We start from the raw sequence: 26,413 nt of genomic DNA on the forward strand, positions 1-26,413 counted from the left end.
GACCACCCCTCGCCTCCTCACGAGTCCCACTGGAGCTCTTCTTGGGGTGAGGAGGTGAGAAGGCTAGAGATGCAGTGTCAGGAACCCACTAAATGCAGAAGACCTCAGGATTTTGCTGCTGTTGTTTTTGTTTTTTAGGGCTGCACTAGTGGCATATGGAGGTTCCCAGGCTAGGGGTCTCTGATCAGAGCCATGGCTGCCAGCCTACGCCATAGCTGCAGCAACATGGGATCCGAGCCACTGTGCCACAATGGGAACTCCCAACGTGGAATTTTCATTTTCATTTTTATTTTTTTTGCTTTTTAAGGCCAAACCTGCGGCATATGGAAGTTCCCAGGTTAGGAGTCAAATTGGAGCTACAGCTGCCAGGCTACGGATTGAATCTGAATCCTCATGGGTACTAGTTGGGTTCTTAATCCCCCTGAGCCACAACACGAACTCCAGAAAACCTCGGTTGAACACCCACCTTTACTGAATACCAGGTCTTATTGGCAGGTTGGGGACTTTTCAAGGCTCCATTCTTCTTGACATCCCTTCTCCGCTTTCCTTGAAAGTTATGTGGGTGGTTCCACATGAGATCCTTTAATGTCAGTGTATTTTGTCTAATTCCACTGAAATGTTGTGGCAGTATCATCCCAGTTCTAATGTCCCTAGGAGAGGGGGAATATCCTGGCTGACATGGTCAGAAGGTTTTCTGTCTTAAAAGCTTTAAAAAAAGTCCACAATCCTCATAAGTAAATCCAACCTGACATTTCTTTCTTAGATTATCTAGACCAAAGAAGTGGCTTAAAACATATTTGTTGTCTTTTTAATTGAATGTTTATGTAGATGATCAGATATGGGATCTAGTGTGTATACAGATTTGTAATGTATGCATTCACCATTATGATACCATTACTTCTTCATTTGCTTACTTTCTACTTATAAATTTGTTCTAGCTCATTAAGTTTCCATGTTATTGTTCATACTATCACCTCAAACTTATATTCTGTCCTGATAACAAAAAGCAGACAAGTCATCCATGTCTGCCTATGGAATGTTGTGTGTATGTTGTTTATATATTTTAAAAGTCATTGATAATATATGAATTTATCACAGTATTTCCTAATACATTTTTACCTGCTTCTAACTAGAAGAATTTTGAAGTTTTTTTTCTTTCTTTGTTTTTCCTCAGAGCCACCAACCCATCTTTTAAGGAGGTTTTGTCCCGAATTGAGTCCCATGAAGACTGCAGAAATTTACCCATGATCTCTTTCCTCATTCTCCCCATGCAGAGGGTGACGCGCCTCCCCCTGCTGATGGACGTAAGACAGGAACTGGTGTCTCTTTCCTCTGTGGATGGCTATGCTGCCACACTCTGATTTAAAAAATTATTCTTGCAGTTCCCTGCTGGCTCAGCAGGTTAAGGATCTGGCATTGTCAGTGCGATGGCTTGGGTTGCTGCTATGGCATGGGTTTGATCCCTGCCCAGGAACTTCCACTTGCTGTGGGTGTGGCCAAAAAAAGAGAAAGAAAATTATTCTTATTCCGCTTAAATTACATCCCTTCTATAAAGTCCCCTAGTCAAGTAAGAAGGTGCCGTTTGGTTGGATGGAAGGTCCCATTTGTGTCTAACGTCTTTGGAAATTATCTTCAGTTTAGGTTTGTGGGGTCACTCTGAAGAAGTTAGATTGCATGCCTCACTTATTCAGCATTTTGTGAAATAGAATATTGACTTCTTGAGGTCAAGGACCTTGATTCCTTTTCTGGCTGAGCCACTAGGCATGTGACCTTGGGCAAGTCACTTTCTTTGGGGCTCAGTTTCCTCTGGTTGACCACTAAGATCCCTTCCCTGAAATGTTCCAAGATGCTGGGGCACCTCCATTCACAGTGAAGGAGATCATCTTCAGCATCACAAAGCGTAAATCTGCCCTATTTGGCATTGCTCAAAACTGGAGTGAGGAAAGTCAGGCATCCTTCTTAGGGAACATTGATGAAGAAAACAAGTATTTGATTTTGAATAGTGGCAAGAGTGGCTAGGAGGAGAGGAGAGACTGCCTGGTGGGAAGCTCAGCTGTGAGGACAACCAGCAGGTGGGACCGGTAGGGGAGGTGGCAGGGGCGGTAGGGGTAGGTGTACACACTGGCTGGGCTGGAACTGCAGTGGCAGCCTTGAGAGGATCCAGTGGTCTGACATGACTCCATCTAGTGGGCCAAAAAGTGTCTTTTTTTTTTTTTTTTTTTAGGGCCGCACCCATGGTAAATGGAAGTTCCCAGGCTAGGGGTCGAATCAGAGCTGTAGTACGCTGCTGGCCTACACCACAGCCACAGCCACAGCAATGCCAGATCTGAGCTGCATCTACAACTTATACCACAACTTATACCACAGCCAAGATCCTTAACCCACTGAGTGGGGCCAGGGCTCAAACCCAAATCCTCAAGGATACTAGTTGGATTTGTTACTGCTAAGCCACAACAGGAACTCCCTGTTTCAGTTTTGATTATAGATTTGTTTGTATGACTTTTTAGATTCTACCTATACGTTATATCATATGGTATTTCTCTTTCTCTTATCTCTTTGTCTTTACTGAGTATGATAATCTCTATGCCCATACATGTTGCTGCAAAGGACATTGTTTCATGCTTTTTCATGGCTGATTAATATTTCAATGTATGTGTATACCACACCTTCTTATACCATTCATCTGTTGATGGACATTTAGGTTGTTTCCATGTCTTGGCTACTGTAAATAGCGCTGCAATGAACATTGGGGTACATATATCTTTTTGAATTAGAGTTTTTGTCTTTTCCAGGTATATACTCAGAAGTGGGATTGTTGGATCATATGGTAGCTCAAAGAGTATTTTTTGATTAGATTTTGGCATAGTTCTACTCTAAAATTGGATGATAATGTTAATACATTGTCAGTTTTGATTTTTACAAATCAAAACAGGATAAAAATATAGCAAAAAATTATGATTGCATAAGGTTACAAAATAATTGTGTAAAGTTGCAAAATAATTTCCATTTTCTCCATTCTATTATACATTCTTAAGATACTCTAAAGGAGCACTGAAATTTAAAAATGAGTAAAACCATGTGGTCATGGTCACTTTGGTGGCTCTTCTGCACACCTTTGGGGAGGTTTGGCTGTCATTTCAGAATTGACAGCGCCTGCTCCTCTCCACGTTCACCTCAGTCTCCTTCCTACCTTTATTCCCTTCCTTTTCCATCTCCTGTGATTTGGGAACTTCTCTCCTTGTAAATATTGAGAAACTTGGAGTTTTGAAAATCTAGCTCTGAATTATTTTTAATCAGTACTGATCACGTCTAGGAATAGAATGCGGACATATTATAAAAACTAAATTTTGGCTGTGACTTTTAAGGCTTTTATAAAAATAATGAAACTTCAGTTCATATAGGGAAATATGACTTCAATACATATTCTTTTTTTTTGTCTTTTTTTTTTCTATTTCTTGGGCCGCTCCCGCGGCATATGGAGGTTCCCAGGCTAGGGGTCGAGTCGGAGCTGTAGTCACCGGCCTACGCCAGAGCCACAGCAACGCGGGATCCGAGCCGCATCTGCAACCTACAGCACAGCTCACGGCAACGCCGGATCGTTAACCCACTGAGCAAGGGCAGGGACCGAACCTGTAACCTCATGGTTTCTAGTCGGATTCGTTAACCACTGCGCCACGATGGGAAGTCCGGGAAATATGACTTCAAACTATTACTATTTTTAGCAAGAAATGAGTGCTTCCTAAATGTAACATTGCTTACAATATTTTGAATTTTCAGGGTTTGTTCTTTTTTTCTGAAAATGCATTTTAGCCATGCTTCTTTAGCTTCTGTGTATGCTGTGATCCCTCAGCCTTTTAATATTCTCTCTTATTTTGATTTTGAGGAAACTGCTTAGATAGATTGGGACGCACTAAGTCTAACATACTGTATTGTATGTATCATGTTGGAGATTTATGCCTTGATTGCCCCGTGGGCTAAACTTTTTGGGGTCATAGACCCTTTTGAGATTGTGAGTAAAGCTGTAGTTATTCTCTATAGAAAATTGAGTGTGAGTAAAATTGTACATAAAATTGAAGGGTGCAACGAAACTTTGGACTCAAGATGCCTGTTTCCAGAGGTAAAAACTAGTATTTTTTTCAAAGTGCTTTTATACCCATTAGTGCATCATGAAATTGATTTTTGAATCATGAGCAGTGTTTTTAAAAAGTGAAATAGGATAGATGATGTGATGTGGTATATGATCTATATACATGGTTCATAATGTGGTTAAATATTATTTCATAAAAAACTTGTTTCATTTTTGGGTGCATGTGTACTAGTTGCAGTGTGAAAATATTTCTTTTCTTTCTTTTATTTCAGGGCCACGTCCATGGCATATGGAGGTTCCCAGGCTAGAGGCTGAATTGGAGCTGTAGCTACCGGCCTACACCAGGGCCACAGCAACGCAGGATCCAAGCCATGTTTGCAACCTACACCACAGCTCACAGCAATGCCAGATCCTTAAACCACTGAGTGAGGCCAAGGATTGAACCTGTGTCCTCATGGTTACTGGTCAGATTTGTTTCCACTGAGCCAAGATGGGAACTCTCTGAAAGTATTTCTTAAAGTGGGTCATAGTGAAAACATGTTGAGAACCATTAATGTAATCCCCCCCATGGCATACTCTTCTTCTCACCTATCACTCAACAATCCTAACACCTGACTGTCGGATTTATAGGCTTGATGCTTGTCTATATATAGGTACCAGTGGTTTGCTGGCTCCTAGGATTTTCCATCTCTGCTTGATATCTGTTGCCCTAATCTATTTCCCATGTGTGAGGATCTGGCCACCTGGGGAGAGTCTAAATGTACTTAAAACATGGTCTCTTCAATTTCACTTCATTTGGAGATTTAGTTAAACTTGTTCATTGCAGTGAATATTTTTAACAGTTGAAATGGTTCCATTGGCTTTGAATGGCCATAGTTTCAAAAGTATAATTCAAACTGGTCCTCTTTGAACTCATTTTTACCATAGCAAAAATCGCAGTGTAAATATATCAAGAGAAAATCCAGCAGCTGTTTTTTTTCTTGATCTTTTTATTCGCATTTGTCATCTACAAATATAATAGCCTCTAATAATGATGACGATGATGGTGATAATTAAAGGAATTTGGTCCTTCATTGAGGTCCTCCTGTAAGCCAGGCACTGATAAAGAACTTTATATGCATTATCATTTAACTTTTGTAAACAGCCTTGTGATATGGTTAACATTATCCCAATTTTACAGTTGAGGAAACGGAAGCTTATAGAGACAGGGTGGGTGACCTTCCCAAGGTCAAATAGCTAGTAAAGGGCAGATCTGGGATTTGAAACCAGGTTTACCCACCTCTGAAGCCTGTCCTCTTATTTAACCACCCCCTGGGTGTACATGGATACCATACATTTAAAAAGACTATTTCCAATTTTTTAATTGGATTTTAATGCCATCTTTATACTCATCCATAATATTGGGTTCAGCATTAAGTTTACTATGAGTAAGAGTATATGGCTGGGCATTGGTGTTATTTTACTTCATACAAGTTAATTGATTTTGTTCTTCTTTTGCTTCATTACAGACTATCTGTCAAAAGACACCTAAGGACTCTCCAAAATATGAAACCTGCAAAAGGGCCTTAAAGGAAGTAAGCAAGGTAACTTTTTTTTTGTTTTTTGTTTTTTTTTTGTCTTTTGTCTTTTCAAGGCCACACTCGTGGCATATGGAGATTCCCAGGCTAGGGGTTGAATTGGAGGTACTGGCCTCTGCCACAACCACAGCAATGACAAGGTAACTGTCGAGTGGCTCATCAGACAATAAACTGCTCAGATACCTCAAAGAGGACATGTCTGGGTTTGATGCTGGGAACTGGTAGATTCTCACAGTCTTTGCACTCCATTCTTGAAGTAGTTGAAAAAAGAAAATAATATTTGCTGTACTCAAATGAAATTGGCATTTTTACTGTTTCAGACAGCCTTGTCTTAAGGGCCTTTAGAGATCTCATTTTCTTTTGGTGTCTGAATTAGCTGTTTATTCATTCTCTCATCCAACAAATATTTATTGTGTCGACTACAGTGCCAGGGATGAAGCCTACCCCTCAAAACAGCAGAATAAGACATAGGTGGTTAGTGCCCTCATGGAAGATGCTGAGTAAAGGGGGAGGCAGACATTAAATAAAAATTACTGTAGGGGATGGTGAGTGACAGAAGAGTGAAGAGCATAGTAATGTAGAAGCTGAAATCTGAAGCAAGAGTAGCTGTGGGTCAGGGACTAAGGGCTAAGGGATGGAGCGTCTCAGGTATATGTAGAGACCCAAAGACAGGAACGTGTTTGTAGAATTTGAAGAACTGGAATGTTCTTCATGTAACTGGAGCCCAGTCCAGGAGAGAGAACTGAGGAACCATTCAAGGACTTGTAGACCTTATCTTAGGATGCTATGCAAGCTATAACTTTATGGGTCCCAATTATGAGGCCTTTATAGTTGATTAGACTGGAGACGACAGGCCTGTACTGATGTGTGATATCAAGATGGAGAGGAGCAATCCTACAGCCCTGGGGAGGTGGGCATGGGGAATGAGGGTGGGCATTTTGGGGACAGATGTCAAGGAAAATAGCCTCTGGCTCGGACAACTTGATGGATGCTTTCATTTATCTCAATATGGAAACATAGGGAGAAGCTGATGAGTTCCATTTTGGATGTGTGGTCATTGAGGTTTCTTCCAATGGAATATCCAGGTCAGGATCAGGGAGAGACCTGAGTTGCAGACATGGATTTGTGGACCATCAGCTTAGGGATGATTTTTGAAACTGGGAGAGTGATTGAAATTACCCAGGAAGACTTTGCAGAATAGGAAGAGTAGTGAATCTGAGCTACAACCCTGAAGAACCCTGGCCTTCATCTTGTTTAGGGAAAAGGAACCAGCAGAGGAGACTTGAAAAACAAAATAAAACATACCAGAGAAGGAGGGGAAACCATAATGGTTGGCAAACAGCATATAATTTGGAGGAAGAAAGGAAGGTCAGCTCAGTTGAATGCTCCTGGAGACAGAGTGAGATAATGATTGAAGAGTTCACTGGGTTTATCTGTCATCAAGTGGGTGGTATCCTTGCAGGGGTGGGTGTGGAAGCCAGATGGGAGCGTGTTGAGGAATGAGTGGGAGGTGTGAACTGGCAGCCAGCAAGTATAGCTGTTTCATCAGTTGGGCTGAGAATGAAAAGAGAGAGCTGTAGTAAAAGGGAAGGAGGGAGAGTCTTTTTTTATTGAATGATTATGAAACTGAGGTATGTTTAAATGCCGATGGGACTATTTAGCTGAGAGAAAGCAGTCCAAGGTGCAGGGATCATTGGAATATGGGATGGGCTTGACCCAGGGGAGCAAAGCTAATGATGACATCAGAAACGTCCTGAACACCTGGAAGCCATGTACCACTACTGGAAAGTACTGTTTCTTTTCATCAACTTTAAATTGACTCTATTTAATAATAATAAACTTTGCCAAAAATAACTACAAAATCAGGGGTTTATTGGCTAGTTGTTTATTTTTCTAATGTACACTTTTATATCAAAAATAAGTTTATCTCTTTCCTAAATCATTTGGGCTGCTGGAACAAAATCCTAGAGACTGATTGGCTTGTAAACAACAGAAATTTATTTCTCATTGTTCTGGAGGCTGGAAGTCCAAGATCAAGGAGCCAGTATGAGTGGGTCGAGGTCCTCTCCAGCCAGGTTGCAGACTTCTCCCTGGCAGAAGGGAGCATGTGAACTCTCTGGGGGCCTCCTGTATCAGACACTAAGAATAACACCTAATACCAGTTTGGGGGGGGGGGGTTAAGATTTTTTTTTAAGGCCCACACCTGTGGCATATGGAGGTTCCTAGGCTAGGGGTCGAATTGGAGCTACAGCTGCGGGCCTACATCATAGGCACAACAACTTGGGATCAGAGCTGTGTCTGCAACCTACACTACAGCTCACGGCAACGCCTGATCCTTAACCCACTGAGGGAGGCCAGGGATCGAACCCACAACTTCATGGTTCCCAGTCAGATTCATTTCTGCTGCACCATGATGGGAACTCTGGGGGGAGGTTAAGATTTAAACATGTGTTTTGGGTGGGATACAGACATTCAAACCACAGCAATATGTGAACCACTTGAATGAATCTCTTGCTCCATTAGTGGTCTGCATTTCCCACTTTGGAAACCACTAAGTGAAGAAACTTAGCCTGATAGGTGTGAAGTTATACCTAAGGTCTGCCACCCATGGGTCTCTCCTCCAGGACCCCAAATCCTGTGGGGGAGGGGAGGGTCTTTTGGAGAAGCTACTTAAAGAAGTTTTAGCCTTAGACCTGAAAGAGGTTGTGTCACATTTTGTTTGGTTTTTAGTGATAAGTTGGAAAAGATTCACACAGAAGAGAAAGGAGAAAGGTAGTAGTAATTGGCTATGGACTTGAACTAGGAATGATAGGTAGCTTTTTCAAGAATTTCACCTCCCAGTTACCATAGACCGCTTCAGGTATCTCTAGTTCACTTTATTTGATACTGGTGCTTTTAGGTAAGGCTGGCAAAAATGTAATGGAATTGCCTTACCTTGGTACTTGCTACGGAAAAGGCCCTCCCTGAAGTGGTGTTTCAGTGACTTGTTTTCTCTAGGACAGCATTTCTTTCTCTTTCTGGAGCAAGAGTCATGAATATCTGTATTATTCCCCCAGTCTCCTAGTGGTATAGCTAGCTCAGCAGTTCACCTTCTTTTTCATTTGTGTGGCGTTTTATAGATTTTGGATTTTTTTGGGGGGGGAGGGGGAGGCCCACAGACGCCAAATATGGAAGTTCCCCGGCTAGGGGTCAAATCAGAACTGCTGGCCTATGACACAGCAACACAGGATCAGAGCCACCTCTGTGACCTACACCACAGCTCATGGCAACGCTGGAGCCTTAACCCACTGAGCAGGGCCAGGGATTGAACCCACATCCTCATGGATACTAGTCAGGTTCGTTACCACTGTGCCACAATGGGAACTCCTAGATTCTGTATTTTTGACAGAAAGCTTGTGTATATAGAGCATGTATAGTTCAAAAGCAAAATGCAGAAATTCACTTGCTTGCTTTATCTGAAATGAAAGAAATTGGGCATTCCCAGTATTTATTTTAGAGAGTGAAATTTGGTATGTTGAGGCCCAAGTTTTTAGAACCAGACTCCACCTAATGCCCTTGGGAAAATCTCTCTAGATAGATACTCATTTTTGAGAAAATTGAGTAATACCTTTTTTGATAATCAAAATGCTAATGAAGTGCATTTGTGTAATGTGAATCATTCTTCAGTGAAATTGCTCCTGTGTGTGGCTGAAATCGCCGTGGCAACTTACTAAATTTGGTAAATTAGTTTACTTACTAAACCATGGTCAGTGATGGTAAAGGGAGAGGCATGTGGAAGGGAGGAATTAATAAGGTTTTTGCTGGCTCTGAAAGAATGCATTTAGGAGTTCCCTTTGTGGCTCAGCAGTTAAGGAACCTGACTAGGATCCATGAGGATGCAGTTTTGATCCCCTCAGTGGGTTAAGGATTCAGCATTGCTGTGAGCTGTGGTGTAGGTCGCAGATGTGGCTCACATCCTATGTTGCTGTGGCTGTAGTGTAGGCTGGCAGCTGTGGCTCTGATTTGACCCCTAGCTTGGGAACCTCCATATGCCATGGGTGAGGCCCTTAAAAAAAAAAGAAAAAGAGAAAGAAAAGAATGCATTTAGTGTTTATAAAGGTACATTTTAAAATAAAGTACAGGAGTTCCTGTCGTGGCGCAGCAGAAATGAATCCAACTAGGAACCATGAAGTTGCAGGTTTGATCCCCGGCCTCGTTCAGTGGATTAAGGATCCAGCATTGCTGTGAGCTGTGGTGTAGGTTGCAGATGTGGCTCGGATCCTGGGTTGCTGTAGCTCTGGCAAAGGCCAGTGGCTACAGCTCCGATTGGACCCCTGGCCTGGGAACCTCCATATGCCACGGGTGCGACCCTAAAAAGACAAAAAAAAAGGTACAGAAACTTTGATAACTTTAAATAAGAGAAAATAAAACGTGTCAGTAATCTTATTAAAGATAATAAGATAGTTATTAAAGATAATGACTATTGTCGTTTCATGGCCTATCCTTCCATTGGGTAGAAATGCACACTTAATCATGGATTCATATGGTACCCATTTCATTTATTCTTCTGAATAGTGCTGCATGGAATATTGCCTTATCTAAATGATTGTGCTCATTTGATTATTGCTTATATGTTCATATAAGCATAAAAAAAAGGGAAAGTGTGTAACCCATTTTGTTCCAGTTACCTACATGGAACAGAATTAGGTCAGGGCCTTTATGGTCTATTTTAGGCATTTAGTACTTAATAAAGCAGTAATATTAAATCTAACCAGAATTAGCAGCTTCCGTTTTTGACAATCACATTGTCTAAATTTATGGCCAATAATCTTTGTTACGGACATTTTTCACAGATTTTTCAGTTAATAAGAAATTGGAAATACAGAATTTGTTTTGGCTTAGGCCAGTGACCTAATTATGTCCTAGGTACGAGGTAATTATATATTAGGTACTCCTGTGTGTCTCCTCCGCCCTCAATGCTCTACCCACAGAACACTTAATTTCTGATACTCTGGTCACTAGATGTATGTGGGGCTTTTCCCATACAGAGCAATTCTGCTGTACCAGCTGGATGCCTTATTTATTCAGTTCAGTTCACTCTGTCTGGAGATAGCTTCAGATCCCACAGGGTAAGGGCTCAGGCCTCCAAGAACACCCAGCTTCACTTCTGTCATTCATCACAAGTCCAGGTTGCTACCTGTGCTTCTGACCCCCTGGCTATAAATAGGAAGTTCCCATGACCTGCTCCTCAGGTTTGAATAATTTGCTGGAGGAACTCATAGAAGTCAGGAAAACAGTATACTTACTATAAGAGTAGTTTAGTACAAAGACTATTAAAGAATATGTGTGAACAGCCAGATGAAGAGATAAGGGTCCTGAGCACAGGGTCTTCTGTTCTCATGGAGTTTGAGATGCCACCCTCCCAGCATGTGGGAGTATTGTTCACCAACGCATAAGGTCTCCAGATCCAAAGTGCAGGGATTTTTATGGAGGCTTTCTTACGATTTATTAAATCATTGGCCTGTAGTGATCAAGTTGATCTCCAGCCCCTCTCCCCCAACTGGAAGGCTGGCATGGGGCTGAAAGTTCCAGCCTTCTCTGATCACTGGGTTGGTTCCTCCGGCAACCAGCCCCATATCCTTAGGGGTTTTCCAAAATTCACCTCATTAATGGGGTTGAAAGGGGGTTGTTATGAATAACAAAAGATAGCTATTTCATTTTTCTGCTCCGGAGCTATTTCAAGAACTGGTAACAAAACTGAGTCATGGCCAAAGACGCCCCTATGACCCTTATATAGGAAGTTATAAGGGTTTTAGGAGCTGTGTGCCAGGAAACTTGGACAAAGACAAAATATATATTTTGTTCATTATAAATGACAATATTACAGCTAGTCATCAAAGGACTGAATGCATTCTGTTTGTAGATGATTCTTTTTTGTTTGTCTTTGGCTGTGCCCATTACATATAGAAGTTCCCATCCAGGGATTGAACTCGCACTTCAGTGACAATGCCAGATATTAACCCATTGCTCCACATGAAAACTATTTTAGATGATTCAGTAATTCTAATTAAACTGAGTTTTCCTTAGCTTGGCCATCCTTGACCCAAAGGCTTCCCTCTTCCAGCATCTGAGTTACTGGTCACATGCTTTGCATGTTGCATTCTGCTGAGAATTCGCCTTTGAAGTTGGTAGTCTGTCTGCCTTCAGCTGCTCTGATTTGAAGTAGGGAGAGAAGTGCAGCTTGCCCTGAGGTTGGTGAGGTCCCCATGGGTGAAGGTGAGGAGGAGGGGCAGAGAAAAGGAGCAAAAGAGACTAGACCTGTGAGGAGCCTGCCTGGTGTGTGTGGAAAGGGTGGTGTGATAAGAATGCACAGAGGGGTAGTTCCATCATGGCTTAGTGGTAACGAACCCCACTAGTATCATGAGGATTCGGGTTTGATTCCTGGCCTCACTCAGTGGGTTAAGAATCTGGCATTGCCATGAGCTGTGGTGTAGGTCGCAGACTTGGCTTGGATCTCACGTTGCTGTGGCTGTGGCTTAGGCCGTGGCTGTAGCTCCAATCTGACCCCTAACCTGGGAACCTCCGTATGCCATGCATGGGTGTGGCCCTAAAAAGCCAAAAAAAAAAAAAAAGAGAAAGAAAAGAAAAAAAAAGAAACTGTGAGTTCTTTAACTGTCTGGAATAAGTCTCTGAATTTCCAAAGTGCTAATTATTTCATGCAAGACAGATCTGCATTTGAATGTGAGGCTTCTCCCCACCTCTTAACCCTCTTTATTATTCTCTGTTTCCAGCTGGTTCGACTCTGCAATGAAGGAGCCCGGAAGATGGAAAGGACTGAAATGATGTATACGATCAACTCCCAGCTGGAATTTAAAATTAAGGTATTCTTCATAAACAGATTTATTACTTCTCTTCCTTAAATCTTATGTGAGTAGAGAGATAGTTGAGGGCAACAAAGTGAAGAGGAATTTGCTTTTCAAAGAAGGGCCATAAATTGATTACAGAGAGGCTGGCTGGCAGAGGGAGAGCAGATGCTTTGCTTTGGGGCAATTCTGTTTTTGCTTATACCAGATAAAGTGACCTTTCTCCAGACCACAGAGTTAGGTTTTATCTAAGTAGCATTTTTTTTTTTTTCTTCTAGGAAGACACCAAGCTCGAGAAAAGAGTAGTTAGAAATAATGGAATTTTAGAACTTAAAGGAGATTTCCTCAGTTATCTCTGAGTGTCCTGTAAAACAGTAGTAGCCCGTGAACGGGGCCAGGGTATTCTCCTCAATCAGATAAGGACACTCTTTCCCCAGTTTGCAAAAAGGATTATTAGTGGATTGTTCTTTTCAAGTGTGTTTTTCTTCCATAATTCTTTTTTGCATATATACTGCCTGTTACTGCTTCTCCGGTGCTACTCGGGCAGGTGACAGGATGAATAAAGAAGGAAATGACAATTGGTGATGAGGCTGGGCCTTGCTTGGTCAAGGCCTTTGTTGGCTCATAGTTGAGTCCTTAATGGATGTGAGTGCTCACTGTTGTGATGCTACCTACTTCTTATGAGACTGGAATTTAATTAAGCATCTTAAAGTGACTGGTCGTATTTTTTCACCATGAAAGTGTTCCTCATTTGTACAGGGGAATTAGAGTGATCATGGCATTATGTAGATAACTCTCTGCCCTGTCAGTTTGAAGACCACTGATATAGCTACACCCTTTTATTTTATAATTGAGGAAAATACAGCCCAAAGAGAATAATTGTTAACAGGGTCATGGTGGCAGAATCAGGACTGGGGTCCAGATGTCCTTACTTGCAGATCAGTGTAAACCCTTCCACTGTGACACCAGGGCTGTAAAGGTTTAGATGCAGGAACGTGATCTGTGATTCTTAGAGAAGATGATGGATACTTGCTAAAAACAAAACACACACACACACATTTTAATTATTATGCCCTCTTATAGAAATAGACAGCAATTTCAAAACCCATTTTTTACCCCATCCTTCAGAAAGAATCTGTCTTGGAGTTTCTGTTGTGGCGCAGCAGAAACGAATCCAACTAGGCATCATGAGGTTGCGGGTTTGATCCCTGGCCTTGCTCAGTGGGTTAAGGATCTGTCATTGCCATGAGCTGTGGTGTAGGTCGCAGACAAGACTCAGATCCTGTATTGCTGTGGCTGTGGCGCAGGCCGGTGGTTGTAGCTCTGATTAGACCCCTAGCCTGGGAACCTCCATACACCGTGGGTGCGGCCCTTGAAAGCCAAAAAAAAAAAAAAAAAAGAATCTCGTCTTTATCTTTTATTTGTTTTTAAATATTTTAGAAAATAGTATCTGTACATCAGAGGTTTTTGAACTCCTTTCTTTTTAAGTGTTAAGTCTCTAACCATTCCAAGTTAAACGTTTTTGAACTCCTTTCTTTTTAAGTGTTAAGTCTCTAACCATTCCAAGTTAAACGTTGATAAATTCCTTCCCTAGCAAGTTTTCTTTTTCCTTTTTCACCAACAATCATTTGGTTTAAGACAACTTTAAGTTCTATTTCTCTGGAACCACAATTAATTTATAATTGAAAAAATGCTTACCCCAAGGGTTGTTAAAAATAGGTGAATAACATCAGTTGAATTCATGAGGTTTTGGTTGTTTCTTTTCTCTTGGTTCAGTGATTAAAATTGCAAGCTTAAAAGAAAACATTCTAAATTTAGATTTGTAATGAAGGACTTCATTCAAACCTCTTAGGCATACTAATACAATCTTAGGACCCTATTTCTATAATATTTTGTGAATAACAATAGACTTTTTTTATTCAGTTCATTTTAAAGGCAAGAAAACACTTGTTCAAAGAAGTTAAGGGATTTGTCCAAGCACATGAATTTTCTTTCAAGTTTTATAAGCACCTTCTTTGTGGAAGGCCCTGGGAAAACAAAAACATGATCCCTGCCCTCAGGGGGCTTATGGTCTGGTAGCGGACTACAGAAATGCAAAGGAGCCAGCCCAGTCTACAGCTGCCAATGGAGATGGAAGACTTCTGAGAACCCACAGTGGAGAGAGGGGGTTGTCAGTCCTAAGAGTGAGGGACAGAGGGATGGGAAGCTTGTAGTAGCCAGGCAAGGCTTCATACTGGAGGTAGGTATGAGAACTGAATCTTGAAAGGCGAGATAGGAAGGTCGTTCCAGGAGTGCAGAGAAGGAACAAATGCACGGGCATGGTTTCAGCTGCTGTAGCCCAGGAATTGCACACAGTGAGTGTGGTGCAGGGGAGTGAGTCAGAACTGGAACTCATGGGGAGGGCCTTGTAGTCCAGGAGAAGGAGCAGAGACAGGGTCATCTGGGAGCCACTGAAAGGTTATGAGCAGGGCAGTGACACAGTCAGATGTGCATTTAGTAAAGATGACTTTAGTATCATAAGAAAAGCCTTTCAAGCTTATTCTAAATCCAGAAGTCTCTTAAACATTGATAAATTTATCTATATGATGTGAAAATTTAGAAATTTCCCTCTATAGAGGGAAAAATAAAGGCCATTTAAAAAGTGAAAAGGGAAAAATTTAGAACTAACAGTTAGACAAAGGGTTAATGTTCCCAACATATAACCTTTCTGATAAGAAACAGATAAGGAAAAAAATCCATTAGAAAATTGCAAATAAGAAAACTGTTATCAGAAGGGGAAATGACTGTTGAACATCGGAAAAGATGCTTTACTTCATTCAGAAGAAAATTGCTAATTGAAATTAAAATAATATATTTCACTTCTTAGATTTATGAACAGTTCAGTTTGTTGTAGAGCAGAAATGATCACAACACCGTAAATCAACTGTACTTCAATACAACTTTAAGTAAATGCAAATAAATAAATAATTCAAAAGTTTGATAATACATTTTATCAGCAAGATTGTAGGGAAAGCCACTTTTATCTGTTGTTGGTATATAACCTCGATGGTGGGCGATTTGTCAGTAACTATCAAAATAACAAATACAAGTTACTATGACCCAGGAATTTTACTTCTAAGAATTTATCCTATAGGTATACTATGAATGTATAAAATTATACACACACATATTCACACACAGGTAAACACACATACATGGACACATACACACAAAGTTATTGGTATGGCACTGTTTATAATTGCAAAAGAGTAGAAATAACCTAAATATCTATCAATAGAGGACTAAGTAAATTATAGTATACCTAACTTATGTAATACCACTCAAAAAAAAAAAAAAGAATGAAGACAAATTTTAGATATCAATAGGTAAACTTTCTTATAAGTCAAAAAAGTAAGGTGCAGAACTGGAGGAAAAAAGAAAAACATTGTTTATAGTGTAGGAAATCTCTGGAAAGTTATAGAACAGTAATAGTTACTACCTTAATGGGGGGCAGTAGTTGATGGGTGGGAACTGGGTCCATGAGGAACTGAGTGGGCAGGGGGTTTTTCACTTTGCAGTTTTTATAGGACTTTTTTTTTTTTTTTAAATTCTCCCTTTCCACTTCACACACGCACACACACACACACACCAAATTCAGTTTATTATTTAAAAAACACATGACAGGAGTTCCCGTCCTGGCTCAGTGGTTAACGAATCCGACTAGGAACCATGAGGTTTCAGGTTTGATCCCTGGCCTTGCTCAGTGGGTTAAGGATCTGTCATTGCCATGAGCTGTGGTGTAGGTCGCAGACGTGGCTCGGATCCTGCGTTGCTGTGGCTGTGGTGTAGGCCAGCAGCTGTAGCTCCGATTAGGCCCCTAGCCTGGGAACCTCCATATGTCGCAGGAGCGGCCCTAGAAAAGGCAAAAAGACAAAATAAATAAATAAAAATAAAAATAAATAAAAAACATATGACAGCAGCTGTGTGGAGGAACATAATAAGATTGCAGATGGAAAACAAGTTAGGAGTCTGGAAGCAGAGGGGGAGAGCCCTGTGGAATGCCTGGAGGAGGGCAATAGCCTGGTACCACAGGGGTCTAGTCTAGTTGACTGATGGAGAGTCACACCATCCACCTGGAAAGGGAATCCACAGGAGGAGTGACCCTGAGGGAAAGGTAGTGGGTTCCATGTTGGCTGTAATTGGTTTATGGTCCTACCAGAACCTCTATTGCCATGAAAATATTTATGGAGTATTTCCTATGGGCTATTTTCACTAGTCACATTTAATTCTCACAATAAACCCATGAAATTTCTTATTGTTATTCCCATTTTATAGTTGAAGAAGGTGAAGCTAGAAATAGTAAATTGTTTGCTCAAAGTCACACACCAGGAAGTACTGAAGCCTGGATTCAGACCTGCAGCTGACTGCAGGGAACAAGTTCTTCACCACGACAGTACGATAAGGCTGGTCTTTTTCCCATTTGGAGGGGATAAAAGCTTATCTATGTCTGTATGTACATAGATATATTGTGCGTATGTATAAACACACTATGTTTTTCATTTTTAAGTTAGTAAGTTTTTGGAAGAGTGTCATGCGCTACACCTGATAATGTGAGAGAGGTGGATCGAATCCACTGGATTAGTACAGGAAGCTGGTATAAATTAAGAGCGTGACCCTGGAGCCAGCCTGCCTGAATTCCACTTGTAGCTCTACCACTTTCTAGCTATAGGACCTTGGGAATTACTGAACTTTCTTAGTTTTCTGAACTGTAAAATGGGGCTTGATAGGGGCACTTTCCCTCATGGAGTTATTGTAGGGACTAAATAATAGAAGTAAAGGACTTGGAGCAGATCTTACCTGATTCACAGTAAACAACTGTAAACATCATGAAGATGCTTTGTCAGAGAAGTCTCATAGCGTGGTGGACATGTTGCCGCAAGTTGAAGAGTGAATGATGTGTGAAACAGTTTAAACAGATTACACTTTCTTTTTTTTAATTTAATTTTTATTTTACATTGGAGTGCAGTTGATTTACAATGTTGTGTTAGCTTCAGGTAACAGCAGAGTGGTTCAGTTATACATATCCATATATTCGATCTTTTTCAGATTCTTTTCCCATATATGTTATTACAGAATATTGAGTAGAGTTTCCTGTGCTATACAGCAGGTCCTTGCTGATTATCTGTTTTATATATAGGAATGTGTAAGCTTACTTTTAATTAAGAAGCTTAGTGAATGGAGAGGAAGTGTGAGGGTTGTAGAGAAAAAGTTGGTCCCTGAACTAAGATCAGAGACCCGAGCTTAATTTGTGCCTCAACTCTGAGTTTTTTCTTACTAAACTACAGCTTTCTCTGAAAGTTTCCTCCACAGAGTTGGGAAGAATTATTTTTTGTCTTGTAATGGGGGTTTGCCTTTGTAAAGTGCACATGGATGATTCTCACGCTATTCCATGGAGCTGTAAATTAGGTGTGAGTGGGGTGGTACTGTGTTGCTTGGTGGATGGGTCTGCTGCTTGGTGTTTGAGGGCCCTACTAGCAAATAGCAAGTAGAAATCCAGGATGTAACAGACAAAACGAAGGACTCTTAAGTGTTAAAAAGCCTTCGCACCATAGAAGACAGTTTGGTGGTTCCTCAAAAAGTTAAACATAGCATTACCGTAGGACTCAGCAATTCCTCTTCTAAGAGAACTGAAAACAGTTGTTCACATAAAAACTTGGACACAAATGTTCATGGCAGCATTATTCATAATAGCCAAAAAAAATGCAAACAACTCAAATGTCATTCAACTTATTTGATGAATTGATAAATAAAATGTGGTATATCCGTACTTTAAAATAGTATTCAGCCACAAAAAGGAATGATATATAAGACAGCATGGATGAACCTTGAAAATGGTATGCAAAGTGAAAGAAATCAGGCCCAAGATGTCACATATTGTATAATTCCATTTATATGAACTGTCCAGAAATAGGCAAATCCTTAGAATTAGGAAGTAGAATAGTGGCTGCCCTTGTGTGGTGTGGGCAGAGTGGAGAGTGACTGCTTACTGCATCAGTATGCTTTCTTCGTAGGATAATGAAAATGTTCTGAAATTAGATAGTGATGATCATTGCATAACCTTATGAATGCAGTAAAAGCTGCTGAATTATATATACATACTTTGAAATGGCTAAGTGATTCATTTTATTTAACTTTAGAAAAAATCTTGCCTTTCTTGTCTTGCTGGTCCATAAAATTAGTTAAATTTTTTGGTGAGGCTGGTTTTCTAGGATGCTCAACAGAAAGAGTGAAAAGTCTTTTCTACATGGGAATTATATCCATACCCTTAAGCATATATTTTTGTTTACAAATATCTCTCATAGTTTTTGATTCACATCAGGATTCTAAGAGCTTCTGAACTATGGGAATCCACTTAGGAACATTCTGGGCTCTTCTGATTCTTCTGTTTTGGTCATTGTTACACCTTCTTTGTAAAAACTATCTGAATGAGTTTAATCTTTCAACAGTAAACTCAGAAACAGAAGACACTTATAATATCAGATTTTTGTTTTCAAAAGAGACACAGACATACCGAAAGCCATTGTCAATATTATTTTATTTTTTTGCCTTTTTTTAGGGACACGTCCGAGCCATATGGAGGTTCCCAAGCTAAGAGTCAAATCAGAGCTGTAGCTTTCGGCCTATGCCATAGCCATGTCAGATCCAAGCCATGTCTATGACCTACACCACAGCTCATGGCAGCGCCAGATCCTCAACTCACTGAGTGAGGCCGGAGAGTGAACCCACAATGGGAATTCTACCATTATCAATTATAGATATTCATTAGAATTTATTTTTGCCTAGTAGAGTATGAGGCGTCCATAAAAATCAGTCTATTTTAAATACCACAGGAGCATAGAAACCTTTCTTACCCAGTCTCCTAAACTAAAAACAGTCATGGGGTGGCATGTGCATAGCACTGTCTTGGGTTCATCTTGTGGGGTTATACATGACGGCAGGATAGCAGTGTGAGCCCAGTAATTGCAGCCGTTAGGCAGGACCTAACCCACCTCTGATTCTCTGTGGTGACCTCTTGTGTGTGCTGGTGGTGTCCTTCTGAGTTATCTCTGCCTTTTAAGTCTCAGTCATCATATGATAGGAGATTTTAGGGCTGGAAACTACATGAATTCCTTTAATAGCTAGTTTTGAAATTTTGAGGTCAGCCATGATCTTTCATCTTCCTTGTTAATCTTCAGAAAAATAGTAAATAACTGATGAGCGGCCTTCTTATAAATGTCCTTTATACATTAAAAAAAAAAAAATGAAATCCTTTCTTAGTCTTCTTATTTCCTCCCTCATATCCTCAATTTCCTTTGACTATTTTTAATCATTATTCCCTGAAATGCATGACATTTAGTTGCACCACATTTACTACAGTTATCTTTTGTGAGTCCAAGAACTTTTGCTTATTTTATGGATGTCATTTTTTAAATCAGATTTTTGGCAGTAAGGATTTCTGGTAACTTAAGAAAAAGAGCTCTCAAGGGTAAGGATTATTCTGAGGTTTTGAGAGTTTTCCAGATGGAAACTCTAAACTGAATAAAGAAAAGACAGTATGTAATTCCTTGAATATAGCCTTTTCTATGAGATTAAGATGGATTATTCTGTAAGAACTTTATTTTCACAAACAGAAAGTGGCATGATGCTTTCAGGGATGAAATTCCATGAAGAAAATTACTATAAACTTGACAGGTGTTATCTAAGTAGATAATCAAGAGATAAAACATACTATTGCAGGGATTTTTTTTTCCTTTTGTTCTTTTTTTTTTTTTTTTGTCTTTTCCGCTTTTTGAGGCTGTACTTGCGGCATATGGAAGTTCCCAGGCTAGGGGTCAAATAGGAGCTACAGCTGCCAGCCCACACCGAAGCCACAGCAGTGAGGGATCCAAGCCGTGTCTGCGACCTCTGCCACGGCTCACGGCTCACGGCTTTTTCCTTTTGAATGAAGTCTTTTTAGTTCATGAAGTGAATGCAGACTTTTTTGTCTCTTGTCATTTATCTATATTTTTCTGTATGTTGAGATTCTGATTTGTGATATTTAAAATAAATGCAATGTATACCAAAATTTTGAGGCTTTTCAGTTTTAAGTGGCTCCTTATCAATCTTCTCTTTCAGTTGAGAGTTAATGGAAGGGTAATAATTTTTGGTTGACTCAGTAATGTTTTCTCATTGAGTTTCATTTTCATATAGGCAAGTTAACAGCCATATTTTTTATATGGGAAAATAAATTGTTCTTTTTGATTTTCTCTTGGAGAATGTACTATCCTTCTCTAATTATATTTCACCATTATATATACCCATTATATACACAATTCTGTGAGGTAATGATGTTATCATTTGTATGAATGTAAGTTTTATATTTTACTTTCAGTAATCCTAAAAGGACTTGACTTTGGCTTTGGGTACTGACTTTCTCTTTCTGTAGCCTTTTCCTCTAGTCTCCTCTTCCCGATGGTTGGTCAAAAGGGGTGAGTTGACAGCCTACGTGGAAGATACTGTGCTTTTCTCAAAAAGAACATCCAAACAGCAGGTCTACTTCTTCCTCTTTAACGACGTTCTCATTATCACCAAGAAGAAGAGGTAAGCCTTTTTGTGGCCTTGCCAGCTGTACATCCAGTTTTAAATGGAATTCAAATGCCTGTGGGAGGCGATCACCCCTTAAAAGCTTGAGATGTTAGGTGTGTAGTTTCTCCACATGGAATCGTATGAGCATCTGTGCTTCATTTTCTTTAGATTACCTCTACAGCCAAGGCTCGAATAGTTTTCGGCATCATCATTGTAACGGCTGAGCTTCCAGTGTGCAAGCCTCTGTTTAAACATTTCACACGTTTATGTCATTGGCTTCTCATGACATTCCTGGGGAGGCAGTTCTCTTACTCTTCGTCAGCATTGTTCACACTTCTTCTGCCATGAACCTTGATATAAGACAGAAAAAAGTTGCTCCAGTTGCAAACAAGCTGGGGCGCAGCTCTAGTGCTTCTTGTAACTTAATTTAAAATCCACTGCTCTTCAAGATTGTTCATCCAAAAAAGTTTACCTGTGACTGGGAGGATGTAGTAATATGCCAGTACTCCTTTCTTCAGGGAAGAAAGTCAGTCACGTGGTTGGCAGAGTGTTTAATCCTCTTACTTTATATTCTGGTCATATGTACATGTGCCGCTTAAAGACCATCCAGGAGAAATACCGCACAACGCACAAGCCTTTACTTTACAGCATTTGTTGTAACTGTCCCCACTGAAAACACACACACACACACACACACACACACACACACACACTACCCTCTGTCCTTAGCTCTGTCTTTGTCTAGGGAGCGTTATTTATTAACTTTATTCAATATATATAGGATCATAAGATGTTTTCCTGCTGTTCCTCCACAAATAGTCCATTTTCCTAGAATATGAACTTAGATTAAAAATATAACTCTGGGGTTATTTCCACATATGAAGGCAATGAAGGTGGGGCATATTAGCTAGCGTATAATAACAATAGTGCACAAGGTATAGTTTAGACAAGGTAGAAAGAATCATGGAAACTGGTTTCTATGACTATATAATATAAATGTCCACATTTATCATGAAATATTTATTTGAATTCTACTTCTGAGTTGCTGACATTTTAGCTTGAAACTTCAAACTGAATTGTAATGGAAGTTGAGCTTTTCTTTCTGCTCCTTTTAATCAGACTGTATTATGAATTATTTCAGCTGCTTGGCTGTCAAGATGAAATGAAAACTTTGTATGGTCTGCCCTGAAAAGCCATCCTGTCTCTGTGATGAATATGTAAAGATGCTGATAATTATTTTTAATACTTAGGAAAATAGTGTTCCCATAACTTCAAGAAGAAATTATTTCTCTTACATGGGGCAGTTTAAATAGTTCTAGTAGCAAAGTAAATTTTATAAATAAAGATTGTAGAGGAATTGTAATTTTTGTTTTGTTGGTTTCCTATGAGATAACATTTTTCTTTGGCTTTCTTTGCAATGTTTTGTTTTTAGGGAAGAATAATTATATATGACTCTTCAAATACCAGGACTCTTGACTTTTAACATCTTCCAGCTGTAGAAATATTTGTTCTGTCTCAATGGACCAAAAACTCTAATTAAAATTTTGATTTTTGTGATAAAATATACATTGACAGTACTAAGTCAATTTTAAATATACAGGTAGTTTTGATTATAGCGATTAAACCATTAAGGGTATTTAAACCATTAGGGCATAACTTTTATTCTGGAACTTGAATAGAACCCAGTGAATACAGACTTTTGAAGTTAGAATTAAGATATATGCCCTTCTACTTAGCAGCATACTTTGCCCTCTGCAGGAGATTTTGCTTCTATATTTAATGTTGTGCTCCGAGCTAGCCCACATTTATTTCCTTAGATATGTTTGAACTTCTTTGTTAATAAAACAAAGAAATACAGCTCCATGGAGAGGACAACCCTGAGTACTTAACTTTGCCTTTGCCAAAACTGGTATATTCTTTCCCTTACCAATTAGCTCATCATATTTCTAAGGTGTTCTTGACTCCAAGAATAGCATCAGAGGGTTCAAGTTGTTTATGACCTGAATATGCAGTGAGGGTGATAAAAAGGCTTGGTTAAAAATGTACAGTATGCACAGCCATATTTACATTGTAGCTTCAAGGAGGCAGCTACAAATGCTTCACATGCCAGAGGCAGCCAGGAGGGAGACACGGCAGCTTTGAACACGGCAATAATTTAGGCTTGGCTCTGAGACACAGATAAAGGAAAACTACCTGTGCCAGCTCTGTAGGACTGAGCCAACCACCCACCACCTAATTGTAATTCTAGGGCCTCCGTCAAGGAGCTTGACTGCTGGGTCTCCCATGGTTCTCAGCTTCAGGGAGGCTCCCAGCCTCAGGGAGGCTCCCCAGCTACTGGGAGGCTCTGCTTGGGAGGACAGTTATTCTTCCTCCTCCGATCCAATCTGGCAGATGGTTTATGCTGAAATGGTTTCTGCTCGTGGATGGGGTGTCTGGCGGCCATTGCTTTGCAGTGTGTGTATCTCTGCTGGTATTGACAGAGCAGCTAGTGACCGTGCCACTGTCTTCTAGACAGGAACGTGCACTCCTTTTTAGACTATCAAAAAGAAGTTTAAAGTTTCCATTAGCTGTGGGTTGCTTGTGAGTCACTGTATTATAGATTATAGATTTCAGAAGGCTATGGGATTGGTTGGACTGCTTTGGATGAGAAAGTGAATTCTTGGTACCTGAAGCTTTGCCTGTAGGTTACCTGGGTACTTCTAGAGCAGAGTTCTCAACTTGGCAGGTTCTTTGTTGTGGGAGGTGCCCTATGCTGTGGTCCTATGTTTATGCAGCATCCCTGGCCCCTACCTACTATTTGCTGGTAGCCCCTTTCTCCCAGTTGTGACAACCAAAGATGTCTCCAGATGTCCCCCAGCTGGAAACCACTGTACTAGAATGTTAACAAACCGTCTACCAGCTTTGCCTTCAGAAGAATTAAAATGTATAGATCCTGACACAGCAGTGACAGTAATGTTGTAATAATAAAGGAATTGATTGCCATGTTGTACTCATGGGTTAATGAATAATAACTTGTTATAATTTCCAGTGTGTGCCTAGTAGTAACTCATTAATTATCATTACAGTGCATAGACCACACCCCATGAACAACCTTAGAGATTAAGTGCTATTGTCCCCAGTTTTGAAATGTGAAAACTGAATTCCAGACCTAAATTGGTTCAAACTCCCTAAAACACTTATTTTCTAAGGTAGTTAGCTATCTGACTAGTATCATTTGCTGCCTCATATCTGGCGTAGGTCTTCCTTTACAATTTCCTCTGAAGCTAAACACAAAGTTTTCTTCCCTGTTATGGTTCCTACAGCTGCTGTAGCAAAGTACCACAAACTGGTGGGTTTAAAACAATTGGCAAAAAATAAAATAAAATAATCAGCGCTTTTTCTTTCTCAGTTCTGCAGGCAGAATTCTGAAATCAAGATACTGGCAGGCCCAGGCTCCCCTGAAGGCTCCAGAAGAGATTCCTTCCTTGTCTCTTCTGCTTCTGATGGCTCTGGGGACTCCTTGGCTGGTGGCAGTGGAACTCCAGCCTCTGCTCATGGCCTTCTTTTCTCTGGTGGCTCTGTGTGTCTTGACATCTCTCTCTCCCTATAAGGATTGGACCCATTTTACTTCAGGATCATCTGATCTTGATTCCACCTGCAAAGACATTATTTCCAAATAAGGTCATATGCATGGGACCAGGGGTTAGGACTTCAATATATTTTTGGAGTTCATAGTTCAATACACTGTACTCCCTGGCCCATCACCACTGTCGCACTTACACAAAGAATGAAGAAATGTGCTATTATGTCTTTTTCTCTTTTTTATAGCTGCACCTGTGGCCTATGGAAATTCCCAGGCCGGGGATTGAATCTGAGCCATAGCTGTGGCAACTCTGGATCCTTGAACCCATTGTGCCCCGCTGGGGATCAAACCCTCACCTCCACAGTGACCCCACCTGCTGCAGTCAAACTCTTAACCCACTGCACCACAACAGGAACTCCAAGAAATGTGCTGTAATATCTTAAGCTTGTTTTGGAACACACATTTTTTTTAAAACAATGATGCTATTTTTCATAGATTTCTGAATGTCATCATGGTCAAGTGACTTGAACAGCTCTCTTTGGAGATCTCATAGGTTACCTTCCCATCCATATCTTCTCCTTCAAACCTGTTCCTTCTCCAAGGTCTCTTCCCTTCTTAGTAAAAGGCACCACCATCCACATAGTTGCTCCATAATAAACCTGAAAGCCCACTTTGTCTTTTTCCTCACTATGCTATGCCCTTGTACCACTTTTTTTTTGTCTTTTGTTGTTGTTGTTGTTGTTGCTATTGTTGTTGTTGTTGCTATTTCTTGGGCCGCTCCCGCGGCATATGGAGGTTCCCAGGCTAGGGGTTCAATCGGAGCTGCAGCCACCGGCCTACGGCAGAGCCACAGCAACGCAGGATCCGAGCCGCGTCTGCAACCTACACCACAGCTCACAGCAACGCTGGATCGTTAACCCACTGAGCAAGGGCAGGGACCGAACCCGCAACCTCATGGTTCCTAGTCGGATTTGTTAACCACTGCTCCACGACGGGAACTCCCCCCTTGTACCACTTTGAACTCACCTGGAAGACACTCCTAACTAGATTATGCCACCATCCCTCCATCCATTTACATTCCACAGCCAGAGCGTGCTCTTTAAGAGACACATCAGCTCAGTTTTTCCTTTACAAAAACCCTTCCATGGTCCCAACTTGCACTCAGCATAAACATCTCACTAAACCTCTTTCTAGCCATCAGGACCTGGCATGTGCTTCTTTCTCTGCCTGGAATGTCCTCTCTACCCTGTAACCCCATTCCATCACAAGCCTTTTCTAGGCAAAGTCCTTTTCATTCTCTAGGTCTTGAATTCATTTTCACATCCACTGGGAGTTCTTATTCATTTAAGGGGGTTTATCTGCTGCTCTGTGTTCCCGTAAAACCCTGCACTTTCACTGTCATAATATTTGTGTTACTGTGTGTTCATGTCTGTCTTGTTGACCTTTGCATCCTCATTGTGGAGCCTGCGCCTGGCCTATAACGACCGTTTAATAAATATCTGTCAAATGTGAACCAATTATTTTGGTGGTTAAATATAAACCATTTGAGTGAATGCATGACTCAGTGGGCAGCCTTCCTCCATTCCGCACCCAAGCTAAAATTTCTTTTATTTTTAAAAGGTAACATGATTTTTTTTTATTCTGCTCCATTATATATTCACTTTTAATTAATTTTGGCCAAAACAATTTTGCAGCTTTGTACCATGTGGCTCCTCACATCCTCTGGTGTTTTACCTATAAACTTACCATAAATGCCATGTAA

General features: G+C 40.5%; 1 protein-coding gene across 4 annotated transcripts in view; it reads left to right on the top strand.

The window, feature by feature from the left end:
• The window catches only part of ARHGEF26 (Rho guanine nucleotide exchange factor 26), a 133,087-nt gene that overhangs the window by 76,782 nt on the left and 29,892 nt on the right, over nucleotides 1-26,413 (top strand). For 3 of the 4 annotated variants that reach the window (XR_007135591.1, XM_047785115.1, XM_047785125.1), the window contains 4 exons: nucleotides 1,175-1,304; nucleotides 5,596-5,670; nucleotides 12,435-12,524; nucleotides 20,950-21,104. Coding sequence is in view for 3 of the 4 variants with exons in the window: in XM_047785115.1 (XP_047641071.1) it covers nucleotides 1,175-1,304; nucleotides 5,596-5,670; nucleotides 12,435-12,524; nucleotides 20,950-21,104 (450 nt within the window). In the remaining variant the exon portion in view is untranslated. Of the gene's footprint in view, nucleotides 1-1,174; nucleotides 1,305-5,595; nucleotides 5,671-12,434; nucleotides 12,525-20,949; nucleotides 21,105-24,477; nucleotides 24,863-26,413 lie in introns of those variants that run through there. The other variant, XM_047785134.1, reaches the window with a different exon arrangement.

The sequence above is a fragment of the Phacochoerus africanus genome, chromosome 1 (assembly GCF_016906955.1).
Source record: "Phacochoerus africanus isolate WHEZ1 chromosome 1, ROS_Pafr_v1, whole genome shotgun sequence".
NCBI classification, from domain to species: domain Eukaryota; kingdom Metazoa; phylum Chordata; class Mammalia; order Artiodactyla; family Suidae; genus Phacochoerus; species Phacochoerus africanus.